Source organism: Anomaloglossus baeobatrachus, chromosome 1 (genome assembly GCF_048569485.1).
Source record: "Anomaloglossus baeobatrachus isolate aAnoBae1 chromosome 1, aAnoBae1.hap1, whole genome shotgun sequence".
Lineage (NCBI taxonomy): Eukaryota > Metazoa > Chordata > Amphibia > Anura > Aromobatidae > Anomaloglossus > Anomaloglossus baeobatrachus.
In genome coordinates this window covers 147,965,095-147,992,241 of record NC_134353.1, presented here as the reverse complement: position 1 = coordinate 147,992,241, position 27,147 = coordinate 147,965,095, and the positions used below count along the sequence as shown (strand labels likewise).

Below are 27,147 nucleotides of genomic sequence, written 5' to 3'. Positions count from 1 at the left end.
GAGACTTCATACTGCAAAATCCATAAGATAGCAACATTCCAGCAAAAGGGTCCTTCAAAAAACACTTTTATTGCGACATATTAATACATGTATAAACAATCATTCCACCATTAAAAAAAACAAACCACATGTGTTTCAGACATAGTCCTTAGTCATTGCTATATATATGGCAATGACTAAAGCTGGGTTTACACACAAACTTTCTAGCGATCACACCAGCGATCCCAACCTGGCCGGGATCGCTACAAAGTCTCTGGTGAGCTGTCAAACAGGCAAACCTGGCCAACGACGCAACAGCGATCCGGACCTGCAGAGCGACCTAGCTGGTTGTTGGGGACGTTGTAAAGCAGCTATTTGAAAGGGAAGTCGCTGTAAAGTCCCCTTTACACACTGAAACTTTCTAGCGATGCATGCTGCACAGCGGGAAACAAAGGACCTAAGAATGGTCCTGAACGATTTGTAGCGATCAAAACTTCACAGCAGGGGCCAGGTCGCTGATGTGTTTCACACACTGCAATGTCACTGGGGAGGTCGCTGTAACGTCACAAAACCGGTGACGTTACAGCGATGTCGTTTGCGATGTTGCAGTGTGTAAAGCCACCTTAAGGATGCGGTCTGACGTGTGTGATTTTCTTAGGCCCCGTGCGCACTAGAAAATGGAATTTTCCTAAGAAAATTCCGGACCCTCTGAAAGATTACCGCACCCGCAGTAAAAAAAACGCAGCAAACCGCACCCGAAAAACGCATGCAGTTTTACCGCGATTTGCCGCGGTTTTTCCGCGGGTTGTTTCCTGTGGTTTTTGACCATTATCTATGGCAAAAACCACACGTACCTGCGGAAAAGAAGGGGCACTTCTTTTTGCTGCAGAAAACATGCAGCAAAACCTGTTGGTGAAAAAAAACGCAGTGTGCGCACAGCATTTTTTTTACCATAGGTTTTGCTGGGGAAGGACTACAGCAAAACATGCAGCAAAACCACGGTAAAAACCGCAGTGTGCGCATAGGGCCTTATGGTAATGGAAGAAGTTTTTCTACATTTATATTATTAAACAACTGTTTTTTTGAAGGATCTTTTGCTGGAATCTCACCTTTCTAAATAAACAGAAGCCCCTATAACAACTCCTACCTCGTATACATTACATTTCCTCCTGCAGTATATTCACACCTTATTCTGCAGACAGCCTTTTACGGATAGACTTTGTTGTTTCAAAATAGAAATTTAGATTTATTTTTTTTATAAACCACTTTAGTTTGCCTGTCCTCTCCTTTCACAGTCTTGTAACTATAGATTTTAAGGAAATTGTTGAAAAAAATGGATTTCACATACCTGTCTTCGGATTGATTGCAAAGAATCCCTGTGGGTTACCACTTGAAATCTTATAAGTCAACTTGTCATTAGAACTGGAGTCAGGATCAAAAGCAACAATCTGCACAACGGATAAATCCTTCGGTGAGTTTTCCATGACCTCTGGGTAATACACGGGTTCTGAGGTTTGTGGCGCATTATCGTTGACATCTTCAATTTCAATGTAGATCTCAATAAATGATGAGAGGGGAACAACACCGCGATCAGTGGCATATACCGTCAGCCAGTAATGAGAAGTCGTTTCACGGTCAAGATTATCCGCAGTCCGTATAATACCTGAATATTAAAAAAAGATACAGTGCATGGTTAATGGAGATTTCAGTACTTAAGGTTAAGCATCTTTCAATTTGTAATTGCACTAAACACATATAAAGTACAAAGTATAATCTATCAATGCAGCAATAAAGCGAGGCATATTAAGAGTAGACCTGGGGAGGCAAACTGGCTCATCCCCGATACTTGGGGCGTTGTTTAATCACCAGAACATTATGAATTGTGGGGGATACCTTTAAAACGCAAAAATAAATTTTAGACTTTTTGGATTAAGACCAAATGCAACTAAGAACGGAATAAAGTGAATCCTTATGGATATCTGTGCTATGAGTTCAAAAGTTCGTGCAGTATAGAATGAGCCAATTTTATGGTCCCTCGCCAGGAAAAAAAAAAAGTTCATTAGGATTCCAACAAATCCGAGATGAAAAAAAAAGAAAAGAAAGAAACCTACATAATATGAATTCTTCCCGAGAAACAATTGAGTCTTTATACAATTCAGGGCTTTGCATATTACATAACGTACCGGGGAGTCTCCCTATGGCTTGGATTAGGTCACAGTCCTATGAATTACAAGTATTCACTAGTCGGGCATGAGCTCTGGCACATAACGACCACACGTTGGCAATATTATGACTGCAGAGGGTTTTTTGCTGGAAAATAACCTCTAACTCCAAATGCTTTTAATAAACGTCAGGGCTGGACTATGATATAATCGCCATTGTTCTTCCTCCAGGATGATCGGCTGTACAGTAATACGTGGAGATGTTTAGGTTGAACCTTCTGATACAACACAGATCTCCATTACTTTATCTATTGGCTACACTTAGGTCTGGCCAATATCACCATGAATGATAGAACAAAACAGATTTATGTGATGATACAAAGACTTCCACAACCCTTAATTCAGTAAACTTAGTAGTCATAAAGCAATATTAGGGGAAAATCAGCCAAGTGGTATTGACTTGCCAGGAGATCACATTGGAGGCTCTAAGTGTGCATGTCTTTGATAGAGTGCCCAAATCTTTGTTACCTACCTGTCCTGGACTTGTGACTTGCTTTCCTCTCCGTGGTTGACTAGACTCTGTTGTGCTTCACGTCGGGCTTTGTAGATGGCCTAGTATGATCTCATGTGATCATCCATCTGTGCCTATACAAGGCTTCCAAAACACACAATTGTGTCTTGGTGTTAGACTTCCAATGTTCCTAGGATTCAGAGCTGCCCTAAGCATCTTAACCTGCTATTCTCCCTGACTGCCAGTGGTGTCCAGTGACCCTGCTACCTGCCTGCGGCATCCAGTGACCCTGCTACCTGCCAGTGACGTCCAGCGACCCTGCTGCCTGCGGCGTACAGTGATCCTGCTACCTGCCTGCGGCGTTCAGTGACCTTGCTACCTGCCAGCAACGTCCAGTGAGCCTGCTACCTGCCTGCCAGCGACGTCCAGTGACCCTGCTACCTGCCTGCCAGCAACATCCAGTGACTCTGCTACCTGCCTGCCAGCAACATCCAGTGACTCTGCTACCTGCCTGCCAGCAACATCCAGTGACTCTGCTACCTGCCTGCCAGCGGCATCCAATGACCTGGCTACCTGTCTGCCAGCAGCGTCCAGTGACCTGGCTACCTGTCTGCCAGCAGCGTCCAGTGACCTGGATACCTGTCTGCCAGCAGCGTCCAGTGACCTGGCTACCTGTCTGCCAGCAGCGTCCAGTGACCCGGCTACCCATCTGCCAGTGGTCTCCAGTACCTCTGCTACCTGCCAGCAGCCTACAGTAACGTTGTTACCTGTCTGCAGTATACTGGATATCACCTGCCTGTGTCCTACGAGCCTCAGCCGTCTGCTGCACCAGCGCCCTTGACCCATATGCCAACCCAGACCTTGGCTTAGAGTAGAGGTCCTCAACCTTTCTGATCTTGAGAGACACATTCACCTCTGAAAGAGTGTTGCAAGCTCCATCCAGCTCCTGTCACCCTCACAGTAGTGACACCCAGAGACCCCATTATCGGTATAATGACAGCCAAAGCTTTACCACAGAAATTACACTATACCAAGATCCTGGGGTTCCTACCTTACCCCTATTCATATCTGTTCTTCTATGTGGTGCTCCTTATAAAAGTCACCATCTAGAGACCTGCTCTTCACAGCATTTTGTTGGACACTGGTGCTTATTCACCAAGATAAAAGTCAGCCGTGAGCAACATATTATGGGCCCACGAGCAACTGGATGGGGACCCCTGGCTTAGAGGATCCACCTCACCTACTTAGAAATTTACCAAGAAATTACATATCAGAAAATTTCATGACGTTTTCAGGATCACAGATTACACCATGTCACACAGAATCCGGAGACCCCTTTATCCCCCAGTAGCACCCATTACCTCAATTCATGCCATGCTGTACATGATCCTGGCAGCGTTGCACGTTAAGATAAACCCACTATCAATTTATGATGGTCATTTCTAGTCTCCTCTTGCAGTTTCAATAATTTATGAGACAATGTGCGGGAGCAGAACAGGAATGGTTTAAGGTAAAGGCCATTTCACATGTGTCAAAGGGCATTACATTTGCACTGATCAACTTGATATTTGAGCAAATCAGACCTCATTATGGCCAGAAGTCTGCACATTTAAATATGCTTTTAAGGAGCTGTCCTATCAATAAGTCATCAATATCAATGTCCCATCAAAATCACCTCTACTGATCAGCTACTATTCTCTCCAGTGGTCGCCAAGTATAAAACACTGAAGGGAGCTGAATAACAGTTCCATTTATAAGAATAGGAGCTGTTGTGCAGTACCTGCAGCGGCCATTACACATTGAATGGAGCAGTGCTGGGTCATCAGTATCCTGTGCCTAGACAACCCCTTTAATTGTACGATAGCTGGCCATACATTTTAAATAGCTGTTCTTGAACTATCCTTTGGCTAATTGAGTTTGGAGACAAAGCTCTCATATACACTCAGCTGAGGTCTCCTGTGTTCTCTATAAGAGAGCCTTAAAGTGGACTGGTCAGATTCATACTGCCCAAACCACAGGCAGCATGAATCAGAGTCCAGCTGAACAATAATAGCCAGGTATGTTTTCTTCTGAAATGTTAAGGGTTTTTAAAGAAAATATAGTTTCAAGATCAGAGCTAGAACTGTAGGGAGAGTTGACTAGACCGGCGCCACACCCGGACGGCTTGTGTGTGTACATAAGGAGTGACCTGTCAATCTCCTGGAGTAGAATGTGAAGGCGGCTCTGATTCATGCTGCCCCCGGTTTGGGCAACATAAATTGACTGACAGGTTCCCTATAGGCTGCATTTACACCGTAAGATTATCATAAATGAACATTCCTGGGAACATACATTTCTTTATAGTCTTCCAAATAAATAGGAGGCCAATCACTCAATAAACTAACAGAACACTGGCTCATCGGGTGAAGTCATCGTGGCGCTGATAAAATATAGTTGTTCTTAGCAGAACATTGTCAATGTAAACAAAACTTGTGATGCCGAGAAAAATGGCAGACTTTAATGTAAAAGATCCATCAGTGCACATCTGAAGAGCTATCGGCCTGTGTAAAAAGGCTACGACATGACCACTGATCAGCAAACGTGCAGCTGATCGGTAGTCTGCCTGTGTAAACGGCCCTTTACAGAAGCTTGAGTACCTGCTGAAGAAAAGGATTGAGCTATTCAATGTCAACTGGCTGATCATTAGACCCCCAACATAATGCGACAGGGGATAGGGAAACCCCCCGGTTATATTTTACTCTCTCCCTGTGTTGGAGGTTGCTCACTTTGCTTGCGATGAGAGGTAGCACAGAGGAAACACAATTCATTCAAAAAGTCCATCAGATTTATTGACATCTCATAAACCTCACTCCAGGTATATAACACTCACGGTTTCAAAGTACCCGCGCCGAGGTTTGGATACCAATTTTCCATTGCAGTATCCAAGTGGAGGTAGTTCAGCCCACTCACTGACATGGACAGATGAAAAACTCTTTCCTCAGAGGATTCCTTCCAGAGGCATCATCTACACATGGTCCCAGTTAGGACACGCAAATCCTCTTTTTCTGAGAACTCTTTCCAGAGGCTTCACACAGCCTCCCCAGCCTGACTGCCATGTGCCAAACTGTCTCAATTCTACAACCATGAGACAAACCCATGGGTGGGGGTATGTAGACAGCCAGAACCACCCATCTCTCCAGCTATCTGTAAACCTGCCCCTTTGAATACCTTTAAAGGGAACCTGTCACCAAACTTTTCCCTATTAAACTAAAAGAATCACCTTCTGCAGCTCCTGGGCTGCATTCCATGAAGGTGCACCTTGGCCCTGACTCCCCTTCCAGACCCCAAAAATAACTTTATAAAAGCTGGCCGTTAGGTATGCTTATTACCTGTGTTGGTCAGATGGGTGGGCTTAATTTCTGCTCCTGTCCCCCCCTCCTGCCACTGATCACCATCCTCCTTTCTTGATTGACAGGATGACGCTTCAGTCATCATCCTCGTCACATTTTCAAATCTCGCGCCTGTGCAGTTATGGCGGCTCGCGCAGGCGCAGTTCGCTCTGCCATATCGCGGACAGAGCAGAAAACATAGCTGCCCTCACTCGCGCCAATGAGCTAAATGCGCAGGCGCGCGATTATGGGCAGCGCTGTGCATGACTAGCGCCATCCTCGTACCCGCCCATAATCTCACGCCTGTGCATTTAGCTCACCGGCGAAAGGAGGACAGCGATCAGCGGCATGAGGGGGGACAGGGACAGAAAAATGAGCCCGCCCATCTGGCCAACACAGGTAATTAGCATACCTAACGGCCAGGTTTTATAAATTTTTTTTGGGGTCTTGAAGGGGAGTCAGGGCCAAGGTGCACCTTCATAGAATGCAGCCCAGGAGCTGCAGAAGGAGATTATTTTAGTTTAATAGGGACAGGTTCCCTTTAACAAAACTTGTTGCACTACAGGTAAGAGCATAGACATTCCAGGTTTACATCCCAAGGGGAAAACCACCTCTCAGATACATACAGACCATTTACAATGTACCCAGTCACTATCTAACACCCCATGCACAATAGATGGATCACACTGATTTTGGTGGTCTTTTATTTAATATGCATGGAGGTCTTACAGGGCAATTTCTGGGTAGTGTCAGCCTTTGACAAGGCAGCAACTTGTGCCTAATTTGTAACCTACGTAGGGTTTAGTAGGGGCAGTGAATGGATCCACTACAATCCCATACAACTCCTGCCCTAAAAAACATGATAATAGCCAGTAAGACAATTTCTAATTAAAGGGAACCTGTTGGGTGCAATATGCATCCAGAACCACAAGCAGTTCTGGGTGCATATTGCTAATCCCTGCCTAACTGTCCCAGGCGATAGTAGCATAGATAAAAGGATCTTTAGAAAAAGTATTTCTAAAGATACTTCATTATATGCTAATGACGCCAGCCAGTTGTTGAAAGGGCGTTACTTCCCTTGGCTAGTCAGGTCCCTTAGCATGTAAGCACGCCTCTGTGGGCGTACGGACATGCTACTAAATGGGCAGCGCGAGAGGATGGTCGCGCTCACCTCTCTGCTGCCACTGCGCCCAATGCTGAATTTCGGCTAAGTGCGCATGATCCCTGGAGTTACGATCATATGCACTATGAAGCTGGGTGTACACGTCACGGCTTCAAACTGGTGTAGTGCGCATGACTGGAAGTGTCGGGGACTTCTGATCACACGCACTGCCCGGCGTCTGTGCTGGTGCAAAGGACACATGTACGTTCGTCACTGTCGATGATGACGCTGGGTAGTCGGCATTGAATAGCATGTTAATATGGCCCTGTGGGTGTGCTAACGTGCTAAGAGGGCGGAATGAGCGAAGGAAGTAATGCTTTTGCGACTAGTCCCTGCGTTCATTAGCATATCATATAGGATCTTTACAAATACTTTTTCTAAAGATCTCTTTATCTATGCTAGTGTATACAGGGACGGTTAGGCAGGGATTAAACATGCACCTAGAACTGCTCGTGGGTCTAGGTGCATATTGGACTTGACAGGTTCCCTTAAAAAAAAAAAACATCTCTACTGATGCAATGCTATATATCTTGTATAGAAACAATTGAGAGCGTGTTATCAGAACACAGATGGACTCTGGTGATTTTCACGGTTCATACTTGATGGAACATTTTTGGTGGGATTATGATGGAATTAATACAATTATATTCACGGCTTGTGAATTGTAGGCTGGTGATGTTGCTTCTGGCTTTATCATTAGGATCAGGTTTTGCTTGTGTCGCTTATAAGTCAGGAACTAACAGCGTTGAAGAAATGAACCCATTAGATCCATTGTAACAAATTGAACTTGCTAACATTATACTCCTTGCGGAGCCTTAACTCTGCATGTTCCCGATTGCAAAGCTCTAAAGCAGCCAAGATTAAATTAACCACTACCTAAATTCCCTTCAGAGAAAGTTCACTATATCTATTTTTTGTTACCCATCAGCTTATAGGGGAGATCGGGCAGTGGAGCATCTGGCAATGTTCTCGTTTGAGCTAATTAAACTACTTTCACAAAAAGCAGAGGCTTTTGTTGGATCACCGCAACCCAACTATAAAACATGTCTGGGCTGATAGATTTTCCCAAACCTTGCATCCAGATCATTTAGCACAGAGTCAAAAGGTGTTTATTTAAAGACAAAACGGTAAAAGCTTTTATCTGAAATATGTCAACGGAGATTTTTGGGAGGAAGAGACTTTTTTTTTTTTATTTTTTTTTTATTTTTTTTTAGAGGAGAAGTGATTATTGTTCCTGCCCAGAGAAATGGTCAGCAGGCATGTTATACAGATAAATGGGAAGAGATGATGCAATTAGAGAATCTCGACTGAAGCCGCTTCTCGATTCAGCGTGTTACTTCCAGTCCACAGAATCCTTTAGAAAAGAGCAGACAGCTTCCACTGTCATTCCATTTCTGCCTATTTTAATAGCGTGGCTTATTCCTGTCATCCTGCCGCCTCTGTGTCAGAACTTTAGGATAATAGTTCTATAATTGGAGTACAGAAAAAGTGCAAGCTTAATAAAGCTTTCTTGAGTATACCATGACGAGAGGCTCCCATACTATATACTACAGCGACAGAAGATATACATTCACGGCTGAATTATCCTATAAGGGCTAACCCTATAAACTGTTTGTCCTAAACTTTCTGGTTCATGAATATAACGTCGGCACTAAAGAACTGCTCTGATCTATGCTGCGTGCTCAGCATATATCGTAAAAATAGGGACAGAACGTCTGCTCTTTCTGCTAGGCGCCAGTATTCAGTTATATGAATTATAGTAGAAGTAGAACGGTAAATTACTGAATATTCCAGCATAGCAGAAAAGGCATGAACCGTTCACATTTATACAGTTTACGCCAATCATGCAGCATTAAACAGACGAAGGCGGATGGTAATATAAAAAGATGGCATGCAGAGTTCACTAATATAGACTACCGATGATTTCCCTCCTACACCTCGAAAATCTGGTTCACTCGTTTTTACATATGTAAAAAAAATAGTAAGCCACTGAGCTTGCAGTAATGCAGAATACCGGCCCAAAGAATGGAATGGCAGAAGCGGCTGGGTAAGTCCATGTAGCTGCCATTCTTGATTGCTTAAAGCAGTAGACGACAACATGACATTCTCAAATTCAAATTCAAATATGCTTTATTGGCAGGACCAAAATACAATTAGTGTTGCCAAAGCAAGAGAAATACAGTACGTGTGGTGGGAGGGGATCAGGGTTATGGGGAGTTGGGGGCACAATTTGGGCTCTGAAAGTCCTTTAAGGGGCCTTATCTTCCTCTCAGCTTATGACAAGTAGAGACATGTTGGGCAGCGATCTCCACCATTGATTCTTCTTCCCCCAGTAGGATGCAGAGTTTCCTCTCTTCGTCCATGAATGGAAAGTCCGGGGTATGAGTGGTAAGTTTCTGGAAGTGGGAGGCCCTCACTGCTGAGTATTTGTCACAGTGCAGTAGGAAATGCGCCTCGTCCTCCAGAGCCCCCTGCTGGCACAGTCTGTTCTCCCGCGGCTTGTATGTCTGTCGGTGCCGCCCTGTTTCCACCTCTAGGCTGTGGGCACTCAGTCTGTACAGGCTCAGGGTCTGCCTGTCTTTGGGATGGCGTAACCTTTCCAGGTATGGGGCCAGAGAGTAGTCCCTCCGCAGTGACCGAAAGATGGCGAGTTTCTGGGAGTTCTCTAATTCACTCTTCCAATCCTCTATGTATTGAATCTTGCAGCTCTCTGAGATCTCTTTTATTTGGGCTTTTGTCAGGGTGTGTTGCTGACTTTGGCTGTACTGGCTGGCAGGGTTCCTGGCTTGCTCTGGGCTCAGCAGGGCTTTATGATGGTAGGAGCTGGGGTTGCTGTTCTGTATGTGCGCCTGGTGTAATAGCGCCCTCTTGTGTATACTAAGTCATAAGGGGAATCAGCCCAGTTCTGCCCGACAGGCTATGTTTGAGGTGCTGCGATGGACTTGGAGAAGATATTTACAGAACTCCATGTGAAAGACTTCGGTTGGACTGGAATCCCAATTTGTGTGGTCTGGGTAGGTCGCTGGGCCCCATACCTCGCTGCCATACAGCAGTATAGGGGTGATGACGCTGTCAAATATCTTGAGCCAGACTCACAGGTGGTTTGAGGTGGTACAGTTGTCTTCTGATGGCATAGAAGGTTCTGCACGCTTTTCCTTTCAGGGCTTCTGCTGCTTGCTTGAGGCTCCCCTTAGCTCCAGACCAAGGTAGGTATAGTTGCTGGTCTTCTGCAGCGTGGTGCCATTTAATGTGAAGGAGGGAGTGGGTATTTTGTTTATTTTTGGTATTTTCATTCTCTACATCTTCTCCAACATCCACCATCATGCTAACCTACTGTAAGACTGGAAATTTCAATGTGATCACTCATGAGAGTCTCAAGTTAGGTCAAGTGTAGCAGGGTCCTGGGCTATAGTGAAGAGCACTAAGAGAAAATGAAAAACTATCAACCTCCTCTCCCTATCCACAAACCATTTTTCTTATTTTCTTTGATCTTCTACAAACTCATTCTTATATCTCTCAAACAGAAAAAAAAACATGTATACCTCTGTCAAAGTTCTGTGACCCCATTGAACTCAATGTGTTATGTTCTCCTATATATTCCAGTTTACATAAAGAATTAATCTTAGAGCATTTGCGAATAGCTGGTTTGTAGAGGTTTCTTTGTTTCCAGACTTCTTGCCCTTCCACACAGTCCCTACGATGTCGGGCCTGTGCTTACCGGCAGTCACCTGACATTGGAGACAGCGGTCAATGACATCACAAATCATGTGTAGCCTATACTAAACCATCAGAGAAGACTTCTTGCCTTTCCACACTGTCCCTCTGATGTCGGGCACTCACCCAACATTGGCTGCAATGGTCAATGACAAACGATGTGAAGCCAATATTCCACTTTACATAAAAGAATTAATCATAGAGCCTTTCCGAATAGCTGGTTCTTTTGTAGAGATTTCTTTTTTTGTTTCCAGACATCTTGCCCTTCCACACTGTCCCTCCAATGTTGGAGCTGTGCTTACCAGCAGTTACTTGACATTGGCTGCAATGGTCAATGACATCACAAATCTTGTGTAGCCATTATGGATCCATCAGAGCAGACTTTTTGCCCTTCCACACCATCCTTCCAATGTTGGGGCAGTCACCCAACATTGGCTGCAATGGTCAATGACATCACAAATCATGTGTAGCCTTTATGGATCCATCAGAGCAGACTACTTGCCCTTCCACACCATTCCTCCGATGTCAGGGCAGTCACCCGACATTGGCTGCAATGGTCAATGACAAACGATGTGAAGCCTTTATGAATCCATCAGACTTCCGAGTTGACGGAATACTCAAAGAAAGCAGCCAATCAGCTGTGCCGATCGGCTGTACGGTGAAGTGACAATGTAAAGTGACTGCTGGGAGATGAAACACCGATATTCTAAAAATGGCACTGATCCGGAAAGTAAGTATATGGTTTGTTATTTGTTTGTTTTTTTTTTTTATTTTATGATGGGCAATGCAGCTTTTCAGGAGGGGGTTCTCCAATGGACAACCTCTTTATTGATCCCTTTTATTAAAACAGCTCATCCAGGTGTGTTAAGAATGTTTCTATCTACAAAGTTATAGAATTATTTACTAAATGTAATCAGAAATAAAATGAAGCTCTGGGCTATAATGCATTATGAACATTAAATTAAGGGTGGATTTGCACTTTTCACACAAATATAATTCCTAAATAGTCTCCTGCTTTATTCTATAATAAATCCAATGAAACAGATAAAAATGCTAAAATAATTGGGGTTAATCTTTCTCTGCTCAGTACTTGCAAGTCATTATTTTTTTCTCTTTCCCTCAAACAAGATGAATTATGACTTCCGTGGCTCCGTGCATGTATATAGCTGTATGCTGTGAAAGGCTCTAGGCTGGAAATCAAGTCGTCATCATCTAACAATAACTGGGACCTGCAACAACTCGCCTGGTGTACGAGGCACAAACACCTTGTGAGAAACCCAACAATGCCAATAGGGTAAGAAGTCGATCCATCAATTTTAACAACCTGTCAAATTCCAGTTATTCAAACAATGGACTATTAAATATAAACTGAGTTTTTGCCTGATTTCTATAAGAAAAATGTTGAATATTAAAGGAAAATGTTACACATACAAGTATTAACATTAATCGTATATAATAGACTTTTAGGATACAAAAATAATAAATACGGTATTACCAGAACAATCTGGTAATAAAAATGTGCTGAATGAGTAAAACACACATTGAAACAACTCCCAGAACGGCTACCGGGCTGGGGGAAGAGGGGCGGGGTTACTGGTTCCCTGAAAATAAGACCTACCCCAAAAATAAGCCCTAGCATGATTTTTCAGGATTTGAGTAGGATTGAAATATAAGCCCTTCTTGAAAAATAAGCCCTGAAGTTCAGTAAGAAAAAAAAAAAAAAAAAAAGTGTCCAGGCAGTTACCACTATAAGTGTAAAAAATAAAATAGAATACAGCAGGACAGATACAGCAGACCCTTCATCAAGGGAAACAGACCCACCCCCCAAAAAAAAAATAATTGCACTTAATAGACTTCACAATAATTAAGAGTTGGCTAGTGCTGGGCTCTCACATGCAGATAGGGTGGTATCGCGAGTGTTGTGGCTGCTTCCGCTCACCAGGGGGAGCCAACCAGAACACTTTAGTTCAGTGGAACACACCTGAAATGGCAAGGGACATGACAGTGACGCGCCTTTGACAAGAGTGACGCAGATCTGTGTCAGCATTTGCCAACTCTAATTGTTTTCTGTCTAAGGGGGTCTGGTGGTTGTGATTCTTTTGGGTGTCTGCTTTCAGTTTTGGAGCTGCCCAGTATTCTGATGCCAGCCGCGCCCGGGTAATGCACATCAGCATCCTATTCAAATCAATGAGAGGAGATGTGCAGTACCCGGCCTCGGCCACTATCAAGACAGGGCAGCTCCGGAACGGAGCATTTCTGGGCACCTGCTGCAGGCTCTAAAAACAGCTTATCAGCTGGGGTGTCAGATGTGGGACTCTGGCTGATCAGGTATTGATGGCCTATCCTAAGGATAGGCCATCAATGTTACAATATTGGACAACCATTAAAAAGAGATGGATGACAAGTTCCAAAGCATGAAACTAGACAGTCCTTGGACACTATGTGGGTCTGCATTGTGCTATATGCGGGCTATATACTACATGAGGGTGCTTAATGCTATATGGGTCTGCATTGTGCTATATGGGGGCTGCTTAATGTTATATGTGGGCTGCATACTGCCATATGGGGGCTGCATAGTGCCATATGGGGGATGCATAATACTACATGTGGGCTACATAATACTATTTGGAGGACTATGGTGGCTTCATAGCACTATATGGAGAAATATGGGGGATGCATACTACTATACCCCTAGAGCTGTATGTCCCCTCACCCAGTGCTGTATACCCCCCAGAGCTGTTTGTCCCCCCACACCAGAGCCACTGCGTCCCTCTAGAGCTGTATGCCCCCCATTGCATACTCCTTTACTCAATAATATGTATGCCTCCCAGTAATGTGCATGTCCCCAGCCTCTCTTGTGATGTATATAGACATACAGATAGGGAATTTAGATTGTGAGTCCCAACGGGGACAGTGTTCCTGATGTATGTAAAGCTCTGCGGAATATGTTAGCGCTATATAAAAATAAAGATTTATTTTTTTATTTATATACAGCAGTGTCAGTGTGCTCTATGTGCGGACATGTCTTTTAGCGATGGCCACCAATCAGCGTGTCACAGACCCAGGAGGAGCTGGATGGAGACAAGCGGGGAAGGTGAATGGGGCTGTTGCTGGCTTCCCAATATTAGAAGTATCTCTAATGTGTCTGTGTGTGTGCATGTATGATGTGTATCTATGTATGTCAGTGTATATGACTGTCTAGATTTATGTTGTTTAAAAGAACTGAGAGTCCTCAGTGGTTGATACCTTTTAATGGCTAACTGAAAAGATGGTAATAATTGCAAGCTTTCGAGACTACTCAGGTCTCTAGATTTATGTTGTGAGGTAGCGTGGTCGGCTGCGCAGCAGAAGACACGGGATCCAGGCATATAGGTTCACAGCACACGGTTTTAATCTTCAAAACAAAAGTCCATAACACAATACATGTGCCTCTCCAGCAGAAAACTCAGGGAGTTCTGTTCACTCCCTCACACCTGGCACACCTGCCCTTGTTCCTGATTCTATTTAACCCTTCCTTCAGTCTGTAGGGAAACAGCATTAACCCTATAGTGGATTTACTTTCTATCATGGAGTGAGCACAACCTGGGCGAGACATACCGGCCGTCATAGATAACCCCGGTCACAGTCTCACATACCCCCCCCCTCAGTTCAAGCGTGCGGGGTTGAACTCCAGCCATCAAACACGGGCCGCGGGACAAGGCATCGGCGTTGCCCTGCAACCTACCGGCCCTATGTTCAACCGTAAACCGGAAGTTCTGCAGAGAAAGGAACCACTGGGTAACCCGGGCATTCCGTTCCTTGGCGGACCTCATCCAGACCAGTGGAGAGTGATCCGTCACCAAGCGAAACTGCCGTCCCAGCAGGTAATAGCGTAGGGACTCCAAGGCCCACTTGATCGCCAGGCACTCCTTCTCCACTACGCTATAATTCCGCTCGGGAGGGGTGAGCTTCCTACTTAAGAAGGTGACGGGGTGTTCCTCCCCCTGAACCACCTGAGACAGCACTGCCCCCAGGCCGACCTCTGAGGCGTCAGTCTGTACTATGAACTCCTTCCGGAAATCAGGGTGTACGAGAACGGGCTGTCCGCATAGGACCCCCTTCAGGGCCCGGAAGGAGTCCTCGGCCTGCGGAGTCCAGCGCACCATGACGGACTTCTTGCCTTTGAGAAGGTCCGTCAAGGGGGCTGATAGTCCCGCAAAATCCTTTACAAACCTCCTGTAGTATCCCACGATACCCAGGAAGGCCCTAACCTGCTTCGTGGTCAGGGGTCTAGGCCACTTCTGGATCGCCTCAACCTTGTTAATTTGGGGCTTAATCACTCCTTGGCCTATCACGTAGCCCAAGTAGCGGGCTTCCGTGAGTCCCAACGCACATTTCTTGGGATTGGCTGTCAATCCGGCTGTTCGAAGCGCGTCCACCACCGCTTGTACCTGTTCCAAGTGGGTCTGCCAATCGGAGCTGTAAATAATGATGTCATCAAGGTACGCTGATGCATACGCCTGGTGGGGTTCCAGCACTAAGTCCATCAACCTCTGGAACGTGGCCGGAGCGCCATGTAACCCAAAAGGCAAGACAACATAGTGGAAGAGACCCTCCGGCATAACAAAAGCGGTTTTCTCCTTGGCGGACTCCGTCAGTGGCACCTGCCAGTACCCCTTGGTCAGGTCGAGCGTGGTAAAATACCGTGCCTGTCCCAGCCTATCAATCAGCTCATCTACTCTGGGCATGGGGTAGAGATCGAACTTGGATATTTCGTTCAATCTCCTAAAGTCATTGCAGAACCTTAAGGAGCCATCGGGTTTTGGTATTAGGACGATCGGACTAGCCCATTCACTCCGGGATTTTTCGATGACCCCCAGGCGTAACATTGTCTTTACTTCCTCCGATATGGCTTGTCGTCGAGCCTCCGGTACCCGGTATGACTTCAGGCGTACCTTCAGGTGGGGCTCGGTGACAATATCATGTCGTATCAGACTGGTCCTACCGGGCAGCTCGGAGAAGACATCGGGGTTCTGCTGAACCAACCGTCTGGCCTCTCGCCTCTGAGTCTTGGTGAGGGCTTCTCCAATCCTTACTTCCGTTTCGTCCTCTCCGGAGGTCGCTGGAGCCGGAGGTGAAGGACCCGAAGAGGAGGGAGATGGGGAAAAAACAGCCATCAGGCTTTCCCGTTCCTGCCAGGGTTTTAATAGGTTGACATGGTATATTTGTTCAGGTTTCCGCCTACCGGGCTGCAATACTTTATAGTTAACCACCCCGACTCTTTCCTTTATCTCGTAGGGGCCTTGCCACTGAGCCAGGAATTTACTCTCCGCCGTGGGGATTAATACCAACACCCGATCCCCGGGTTTAAAGGTCCGCACGGTGGCTTGTCTATTGTAGCGGCCGCTTTGCGCGGCCTGAGCCTCCTGTAAATGCTCCTTCACAATTGGCATGACCGCACTTATGCGGTTCTGCATACCCAAAATGTGTTCAATCACACTTTTATGGGGGGTGGGCTCTTGCTCCCATGTTTCCTTTGCCAGGTCCAACAATCCCCGGGGATGTCGCCCGTATAACAACTCAAAAGGCGAAAACCCCGTGGATGCCTGTGGCACCTCACGGATGGCAAACATCAAATAGGGAAGCATCATATCCCAGTCTTTCCCGTCTTTTGAAATCACCCTTTTTAGCATGGTTTTCAGGGTTTTATTGAAACGCTCCACTAAACCGTCCGTTTGAGGATGGTACACAGACGTACGCAACTGCTTGATCTGGAGTAGCCGGCATAGCTCTTTGGTCACTTTAGACATGAATGGGGTCCCCTGATCCGTAAGGATCTCCTTGGGCAACCCCACCCGGCAGAACACAGCAAACAACTCCCGAGCTATAAGCTTTGCTGCAGTATGTCTGAGAGGTATCGCCTCGGGATACCGGGTGGCATAGTCAACGATCACTAGGATGTGTTGGTGCCCTCGAGCGGACTTTACGAGGGGCCCCACCAGATCCATCCCTATCCGTTCAAAAGGGACTTCTATAATGGGTAACGGTACCAACGGACTGCGAAAATGGGTCAGGGGTGCGGTAAGCTGACACTCCGGGCAGGTTTCGCAGAACCGTTTTACCTCCCCAAAGACTCCGGGCCAATAGAACCTTTGCAATATTCGCTCCTGCGTTTTCTTGACCCCCAGGTGGCCACTCATCAGGTGTTTATGAGCCAAGTCGAGGACCCGCCGACGATGCGGCTGGGGCACCACCAACTGCTCTACCCCCACGCCCCGTATTTCATCTACCCGGTAGAGTAAATCCTGCTTAAGAGCGAAATGGGGGTACCTTACCTGGGCACCGGGCAGCTGTGCCACCCCGTCAATTACTGTCACCCGACTCCGGGCATGTATTAATGTAGGGTCCTGGAGTTGGGCAGTCCCAAACGTATCCGGGGACGCCTCCAACTCCGGGATGGGTTCGACCGTCTCAGCCTCTCCTGCCAATACCTCTAGGGGCGACCTATCGGGTTCACATTCTGTCCCTATCATGGGGACCCCTACGGCAGGTGTCCCGGATTCAGGATTGTAGGGCTCAGGTCCCGGACTGACCAATATCTGAGAAGACTTAGGGGGTCCCTTCCATAAAGTCCAAAAATAGGGCAGATCCCTTCCTAGGATCACGTCATAAGGAAGAGTGTTAAGAAGTCCCACCTCATGTTGCACCTGACCGCAAGGTGCTGTGATGGTGACAATCCCCGTGGGATAGTCTCGGCGGTCCCCATGTATGCAAACCACCCCCACGGTACGTCCTGTGGCCTTTACTTTAGCCCTCAAGGTGGATCGCACAAGGGTCACTAAGCTTCCGGAATCCAACAATCCTGTAACCGGACATCCATTCACCTGTATTTGGCACAAGTGGGGCTCCGTCTCTGGGGAGACCAGGTCAGCGGTACACACCACCTGAGCATACATTGAACCCCGCCGGGTAACCCCACAATCCATGGGCTCCGTGGTGAGTGGACACTGGGCTTCCATATGTCCCACCCGCTGGCACCGCCAACATCTAATGGGGACGGAAACACCTTTGACGGGTTGTCGTTTAGGGTACAGAACCTTCCGGACCTCAGGATTGGCGGCCGCGGCCTCAGGCGGGACGGTAGGGGACTCCTGCACCGTTGTCGGCGGTGGGTCCTTGGCCCTAGGCTTGGAGGGGCCGGACCGACGGGCGGTACGCAAAGTCTCAGTGTCCCGTATCAAGTCCTGCGTAGCCACATGCCGCTCTACCAGGGACACTAACTGGTCCAGGGTACTCGGGTCACCCTGTCCTACCCACCGTTGAACGGTGATGGGTAAAGTGCGCACAAAACGATCCACTACTACCCTTTCCACCATCTGCGCCGGGCTCAGAGTGTCAGGCTGCAACCATTTTTTTACAAGATGCAACAAGTCATAGGCCTGGGAGCGTACGGGTTTGGCTTCCTCATAGAACCACTGATTTACCCGCTGAGCCCGTACATAGGTATTCACCCCCAACCGTGCCAGTATTTCGGCTTTTAGGGTCACATAGTCAATGGCGTCCTCGATACAGAGGTCCAGGTACGCTTTTTGGGGTTCCCCCGTCAGATAGGGTGACAATACCTCAGCCCACTGGGGGGTCGGCAGCTTTTCCCGCTCGGCCACCCGCTCCAACACCGCCAGGAACGCTTCCACATCGTCCCCCGGGGTCATCTTTTGCAACGCTTGTCTCACCGCTTTCCGGACGCTGCCGTCATCACCCGGTCCCGGGGTTGTTGCTGCCGGTCCGGCACGGATCGACTTGGCCAGGAGAACCATCTGTTCTTGGTGCCTTTTTTCCTGCAATTGCAAGGCTTGCTGCTGACGTGCATTGGCCTGCTCCATCTGTTCTTGGTGCATTTTGACCTGCACTTGCAAGGATTGCTGCTGACGTGCATTGGCCTGATCCAACTGTTCTTGGAGTTTTTTTTCCTGCACTTGGAAGGATTGGAGCAGGTGTGCATTGGTCTGTTGCTGCTGTGCATTAGCCTGTTGTTGCTGTGCATTAGCCTGAGCCAAATGCTTTAGTATGTCCTCCATGGCGTCGCCGGGTTTGGGCTGTAGTATAGCCGCTCGAATCCAGGACATGCGCAGCTGGGTCACCAGGGATGGATGCTACACCTCACCGGCTGTGATGCCCGCCGATTCTCCACCATATGTGAGGTAGCGTGGTCGGCTGCGCAGCAGAAGACACGGGATCCAGGCATATAGGTTCACAGCACACGGTTTTAATCTTCAAAACAAAAGTCCATAACACAATACATGTGCCTCTCCAGCAGAAAACTCAGGGAGTTCTGTTCACTCCCTCACACCCGGCACACCTGCCCTTGTTCCTGATTCTATTTAACCCTTCCTTCAGTCTGTAGGGAAACAGCATTAACCCTATAGTGGATTTACTTTCTATCATGGAGTGAGCACAACCTGGGCGAGACATACCGGCCGTCATAGATAACCCTGGTCACAGTCTCACAATGTCTATTTATGTGTTTTTGTGAATTTCTCTTTAAATATGTATGTGTACGTATGCCTGTATGCGTATGTATCTGTGCATGTCTATGTGTGGATGGGGCCCACTGAGACTCTTTCGCTCCGGGCCCACAAAAACCTGGAGCCGGCCCGGATTGTGCGCATGAGGGCTGCAAGGTCTGCTTTTACATGGCTTTGAGTGAATTTTCAGGTACACGTTATCTCTTCACTCCTGCATTCCTAAGCAAAGTTTATGAGGATAAGCTATAAATGTCCTCATAACAGTTTGCCTGCCAGAGATTCTCATTACTGTATGACTGCCAGAGATTCCCTTACAGCATGCTTCCTGCAGATAAACCTGTAACAGCATACCTGCCGGATAAATGTGTGTTACTCATAGATGCCCCTATACCGGTATCTGCGTGCCAGAAATGCCCCAGAAGGTGCTCCAGCCATTAGGAGGACATTAGCATCTGAGCAGAGAAGATACAAAATCCCCCAGGACCTGATCCAGGATCATGTGTACACTACGGATTCTTATACTAGAAGACACATTATACATTCCTGTTACTTATACTGGGCAGATATTAAAAGAGGAAACTCTTCCAACTATGCACAGTAGATACTGTATACGAATGGCTACTGTATAACAGCAGTGACCAACACAACCTCAAATTCTGGCCATTATATGAGGAAAGTTGAGGATGGGATATAAATTTATTTTAGTTTTGCATGAGTAAAACTAAACCAGTAAACCAGACAACAGAATACTCAGTGTAATTACTGCCACACGTGCCTACAATGTCATATACTAAGCTATTGTTAGGGTATGTGAGCACGCTGCAGATTAGGTGCAGAAATTTTATGCACCAAAAACTGAACCTTGTGGCAAAAATCAATGGCTGGAAGGGCTATAAAACACAGGGAAAAAAAAAAAACGCACCGCAATTGACATGTTGTTTCTTTTTTCTGCACCCAATACTGCAAGGAAAAAAGAAGCAACGTGCGCACAGAAAGTCAAGATTCTCAGACTTTCGTGGGATATGGATAAACACATAAATTTGGGCAACAAACTGCACCAAAAAAATGTGGCAAAAGAACATAAACAAAAAAAACAAAAACACAAGAACACACAGCGTGCGCACAAGGCCCTAAAACGTTACGACATATTTTATTGACTAATCAAAGCCTATATTGAAATTTTTTTAAGTCAGTTTTAAAAGTGACCCTAATTTCCAAATGGGGTCACCTGAAGGAGGTTTCTGCTCTTCTGGCACTTTGGGGCTCTCTATATGGAGTTCCCAAACTATTCTAGGAAACTGTGCTCCAAAAGTCGAATAGCGCTTATTCCCTCCTGACTCTCGTCATGTGGCCAAAATGTACAGTAGTCACATATGGGGTATTGTCACATTCACAAGAAATTATGTAATAAGAATGCAGTCGTTTTTATCTATATCCCCTTGTGAAAATGTAAAATCAGGGACTTAAAATATTTTAGAGGTAAAAATGCACGGTTATAATTTCTTCACCGACAAATGGTACCATAATTCGTGACACACCTGTGGTGTCAATATACTTAATGCACCCCTAGATTAATTAATTGAGGAGTTCAGTTTGTAAAATGGAATCACTTAGGGGGAGGGGGGGTTCTGCTTTTATGGCACCTCAGGGGGTCTGTTAATGTGACAAGGCTTCCGTAAGCCATTCCAGCAAATCTGCACTCAAATATGGCGCTTCTTCCCTTCTGAGCTTTGTACTGTGCCTGACAAGTACTTTCTGATCACATATGGGGTATTGCCGTACTAAGGAGAGATTCCGTAATAAATTTCCCATTTCCTCTTATCCTTGTCAATTGAAATACTATGTCCCAAGAATGACAAAAGTATATCAGGAGTGATACCTTTATAGGCTAACCAGACGGTATCACAATATTACCCTCTATTGCACGCTTATCCTTGTAAAACTTAAAAAAATTGTACCTTCAGCATTATTTTTGTTGAAGAAAACATGCTATTTCATTTTCATGGCTAATATAAATTACTGTGTAGCACCAATGGGTTCAAGATGCCCACCATACCATTAGATAAATATCTTGAGGGGTGCAGTTTCCAAAATGGTGTCACTTTTGAGGGGTTTCTGCTGTTTTTGGAACTTAGGAGGCTCTGCAAATGTGACTTGGCATCCACGATCTATTCAAGACAATTTTGCACTTCAAAAACCAAATGGCGCTCCTTCCCTTACGAGACCTGCTGTGCTCCCAAACACTAGATTTCCACCACATATGGGGTATCTGCGTACTCAGGAAAAATTGCACAGCAAATATTCTGACGCAATTTCTATTGCTACCCTTGTGTAATTGCTAAAACAACATATTTGCAGGGAAAAAAGTGATTTTACAGCTCAACGTAATAAAATTCTGTGAACAACCTGGGGGTTCAAGGTGCTCACCACACATCTAGAAAAATTCCTTGAGAGGTCTAGTTTCCAAAATGAGATTACTTGTTGGGGGTTTCAACTGTCGTCACACCAGGGTCTCTCCAAATGCGACATGGCGTCTGCTAACAATTCCAGCCAATTTTGAATTCCAAAAAGTAGACTGGTGCTCCTTCTCTTACGAGCCCTGCCGTGGACCCAAACAGTAGTTTTAAACTACATATGAGGTATCAACGTACTCAGGAGGCATTGCACAACAGATTTTATGGTGCATTTTCTCCTGTTCCCCTTGTGAAATTGCTAAATTTGAAGCTAAAACATTTTTTGAATGGTTAATTAACTTTTTGGATATGGATTTATGCAGTTTGATGGGTGCCGTTTTTAGAATGGTGTCACTTTCAGGTATTTTCTGTCACCTAGGCCTCTCAAAGTCACTTCAAATGTGATGTGGTCCCTAAAAAAATGGAACTTGCAAATTTTGTTGGAAAAATTTGAAAATTGTTGATAAACTTTGAACCCTTCTAAATTCCTACATTAAAAAAATGTATTTCAAAAATTGTGCTGATGTAAAGTGGACATGTGGGAAATGTTATTTATTAACTATTTTGTGTGACATAACTGTGGTTTAAGGGCATAAAAATTTACAGTTTCAAAATTACGAAATTTTCAAAAAGGTTTGCAAATTTTTTAATATTTTCATAAATAAATGCAAAGAATATAAACCAAATGTTACCACTAATATGAAGTAATTAGGTCCTAATTAGGTCTGTGAGTGGGTAAAAAAAAAAAAAAATCCGATCCCATACAGATCAATTATATAGCATCTGATTTTTACAAATACACAAATACATTGCAGGTATTTAAAAAGGGAACTGTATTTGGTCTTGTAAATTTTAATAACTGCTGTTGTATGAAAGTACAGAGTGGCAATGAATGTGTGGCCGATTCTCCATTGGGAAGGCAAGGCGGCCACCGAGCACCACTATCCAACCAAATCTGCCATTAATGTCTACAAAAGGGAGAACTCAAGTATCGAATTACTTTTTCTATTACTTCAGTAATGTTGCAGATATGCGGCTGGCTGAAATTTCCAGGCGATAATCATAAGCATTTCACAGCGTGACAGATAGAGGATTTGCTTTTCCTTTGTCCATCATCACCAGCATTGCTTTGTAATACAGCAAAGTCTGTTCTTTCTGATAAAAGTTTGCTTCAAACTGATAAAAGTTTGTCAAAGTGAGTTCCCGTGACCTACATTTACTGTCCCTTGTCATTAAGTACTTCTCCTCCCAAAAACACAAAAATGAAACAGAAATAGGGAATATCCAATCAGTCAAATAAAAAACCCTTAACGGGAACCTGTTAGGTCCCATATGCCCTCGCTTTTCCTATGCTAATTAGACCTGTGATTAGCCAAAGGGGCATTAATTCCCCAGACTAATTGGCCCTCTTCCTGTGTTATCACACCTGTGGGCATGATAACTTGATTTCCATGAGCTGGCATCACCAGTAGCTAACGAAATACTTGCGCATGTGCGCGGCTCATGTCAGTAGAGTCAGTGCGTTTCAGAAGCAGGGTGAACGTTTCCTGGCTTCATTAGGCGCACTCTGCAAGACTGGAAGTTGAGAAGACGGCTCACGCATACATTTTCTGAATGTCTGGTCATGTACAGTGCGTCTAATGAAGCCTGGAAGCGTTCACCCTGCTTCTGAAACGCACTGAGGTGGCCAAAATGACACCGGCTCCTAGAAATCATGTTATCACACCCATACATGCGTGATCAGATGAAAAGAGGGACAACTAGTCTGCAAAAGTAACGCCCCTGCGACTAGTCAAGACCCTAATTAGCATAGGGACAGTGAGGTTTATAATTTTTTTAAACATTCATATTAGTGAAGAGCATTATACAGGGCTGGTTAGGGAGGTGATTTGGGCATACAGGTATGAATACTGCGGAGATCGAAAACATAGGGGAGCTGACAGGTTCCTTTTAAATCTAAATGGTAGGAAGCAATAAAATATTCTTTTCATTCCTCAAACAAATAAGCCTATGATACATTTATATTTGTCCTGCTTCATCCAGTCTATCTTCGAAAGCCTCAGTCAGACGACTCCATGTCATGTTTATATCCAATATCCCGAAATCCGGCACAGATCTCCCGCACTCCATGTGTTTGTCATTTCCCATGGTACAAAAAATAAAATTGTTCTCATCAGAAATATAAATCACTGGCTAAAAAAAAAAAAAAAAAAAATGTCTATATATCTATAAATATATATCTACAGATTTGTCTTGCAGAGAAAAACCTGATCTTGAGAGTCAACTCTCCAAATCTTTGGGATCGCGTGAGCAAATGACCAACGAGTTTAGCCAGTTTGTGAGATTGACACTATTAAAAAAATGGCAGCAAATAGTTGGAGCACAATTTTTTTCCCAGTAATGTATGATATTATGGAAGTAAGAAAATACTTTCCCATTTGTTGCGTTATATGTCACACAGAACTGTAGGAATATTTAGAGACTGAATTGATCAAATATCTGAAAACATCAAAGCATACCTCTATTTCAGAAGTCGCAGTGACATGCTTTGTTCAGTGGGATCTTGGTGCCAAGACCCCCAGTGACTGTTGGATCACAGAGGCAGATTGGATTGCTGTGCCCCTTTGGCCATAATGAGCTCCGGTCATCCATTTCCTGAGAGGTGGGTTTAGCAATTGAGACGCTCAGACTTATGAGCCCCTACATGCTTGGTTCGACTCTTAAAGGAGGTCAGAGCAATGCAGAAGACAGCTGAAGAAGCGTAGGATTCAGATCAGCACTTCGGTCCCTAAGTTTTAGTGATCAGTGGAAGTCTTTCCAATCAAAACTTTTGATAGGTCAAAAGTCTTCCAAAATTTGAAATAAGTTTTAACAGAGCTATTTGTTTTTTTATCCACATGGTCAATTAATGAAAACTTTCTTGATAACATTGAGAGGCTGAAAAACCTGCCCTGAACTAGTCCTGTGGGCACAACTGTGAGGTTGTCACAGTGTATTAGTGAAGGTGTCGGCCACCGGTTGGGAGTCGAGAACAGGCTGTATTCAGCTCACATAAAAAATCCTAGACTGATACAGCACAGTGTTTTTCAACGCGGGACATCTCATTTTATTGATTATTTAACCATTTAATTTTTGTTATACTAATTTTAGAACAGTTCATGATAATCCGACAATCCATCGTCCTGATTATTGGGGTTCGGTACATTCTGCTCTCATTTCTTTATGATTTGGTAAAGTTCCATAGTATTGAACTTTACAGATCATAAAGAAATGAGAGCAGAATGTACCGAACCCCAATAATCAGGACAATGGATGACCTGGTTTGATTATAACTAAACACCATGGACTGTATACCAAGCATGTATACCAAGCATCGCCTCTCTAGGAACTTCTTTTATGGATCTGACTTTAGACAAAAGAAGCCATTAACTTTGCCTTCCTCTTTCAGACCCTGCACAACAATTAAGTGGTCCTACAAAACGGTGTTAATCTGGAAATCCTTCCTGACAAAGAGCGGGGTCACATTATAAACATTCTTTAGGCGGCTAAGGGAATGTTTGTCAATGATTAAACACTAGAACGCAGGCCAGCCGAGGTTTAGCACACAAAGGAATTCCAGGCCGCACCGCTCGGTACACATCTAGGCTACACAATTATATGGAGGCAGCATACACGGAATACATTACGCTATTTACGTCACTAAGTAAAATAAAATGCCACATACAATCTCCATGGTAACCTTTAATTTCTCAGAATAGCTGCTCAATCCCGTCCCTTGGCTTTAAGAATAACGTAAGGCAGGAATGTATAGATAATGGAGTTCTAAATGTGAGTAAATGGAGGTGGCAGTTCATCTGCCGCTAATACTGCTGAGGCCAAGCAACTTGCACATTCCTGCCTTATCAAGTATCGCAGATGATAAAAAAAAAACACACATAAAAAACACCTTTTATTACAGGAAGGAAACAGAATTACACAATGCAAGCTCACCTGTCCCTCAGAGGATCGCACTCCTACACCAAATACACGGCAGCCGCACACTCCTACCTCCATCCGAAAGGAATTCAGGGGCTTTTCAAACTTCCAAAATACCAATTTATAAAAGTGATAAATGATGTTCTGAGGAAATCTCTACATTCTTCAAGTTCCTACACAAATTCAGTGAAGAGCTTATGTTAACTGTACAGGAATGGAAAGTAAACTGAACCCTTAGCGTGCGGGAGAAAGCTGCTGATATCCTAGAAAATCTAAAAAAGATGGTGGCGTGGAGCTAAAGACTTTGGGCCCAATTTATCAAAGCTTTTACACCATACTGGTGCAGAAAGCATTGAAGTGAAAAAAAAAAAAAAAAAGTGTTGGTGCCACTGGCAACTGCGCTAAAATTTAGTGACCCATTAAGCCCAGCTCTGAAAAAGTGGGCAGGATGGGGGCATGGGAACCCCCACTTGTCAAATTTATGCCAAGCATCAATGTTCCCTGCACCACAAATCTCACTCCAGCAGGAAGGGACCCGGACTTGTCCTGACCTTGATCCCGGAGCCTGATCCCTTTTGGAAGTCAGTAATTGGGCAGTTTGGCTCTCCACCCACATGCACAAAGCCATAAACAGAACACTTTCGTGGAAGAAAGGGCGGGGTTTTTCATTTTTTTTACTGTTAATATTATATTAATATTTATTTAACTATCTGGGTTAATCAATGGTAACCCAGCTCCTACTCAGCTGGTCTCCAGACTCCACAACATTTCTGAAAAATTGATGCCTGTGCAAAGCATTTTCCTTTTTGTACAAATGGTCTCTCCAGGGAGAAGGAAACGAACTCTAGCACCACCTATTGGAAGTAGCAATCCTAAAAGTCAAAAGTGGCCCTTTAACAAGCCTTTTCATATGACTTAGGATTTATACCAGATCAGAACCCCAAGACATGGTGTTTCGGGGCGATTACCCCTCGTCAGTGCAAGGTATGGGAACTGATCTGGCTTATGAGAAGCTATAGTGGGATCTAAAGGGAAAACTTTTCTCCTTGCGGAGACCTGAAAAGCCAGTCCTTTTTGTAGCAATTTGTTCTACATAAGTGACGGTTGACATCTAATTTCAGTGTCATCATCTGCTTCTTCACTCATTCTGGACCAAGGAATAAACAGATTAAGGCCCTGTATAGTTTTTGATGAGTTTTGGGGTTTTTTGGTGCAGTTTATCGTGCATGCTTTTGGTGAATTTTTTTGAGCCACAAAGTGCATTTTTGGGTGCAGAAAATATCTGCAGTGTGCACACCCTAAAAGGGTTTTTATAAGCC

At 44.9% G+C, this 27,147-nt stretch overlaps 1 protein-coding gene across 9 annotated transcripts in view; it reads right to left on the bottom strand.

Moving 5' to 3' along the window:
* Nucleotides 1–27,147, bottom strand: part of FAT1 (FAT atypical cadherin 1) — a 323,107-nt gene that overhangs the window by 185,777 nt on the left and 110,183 nt on the right. For all 9 annotated transcript variants that reach the window (XR_012753986.1, XM_075347113.1, XM_075347116.1 and 6 more), the window contains exon 3: nt 1,328–1,642. Coding sequence is in view for 8 of the 9 variants with exons in the window: in XM_075347113.1 (XP_075203228.1) it covers nt 1,328–1,642 (315 nt within the window). In the remaining variant the exon portion in view is untranslated. The remainder of the gene's footprint in view (nt 1–1,327; nt 1,643–27,147) is intronic.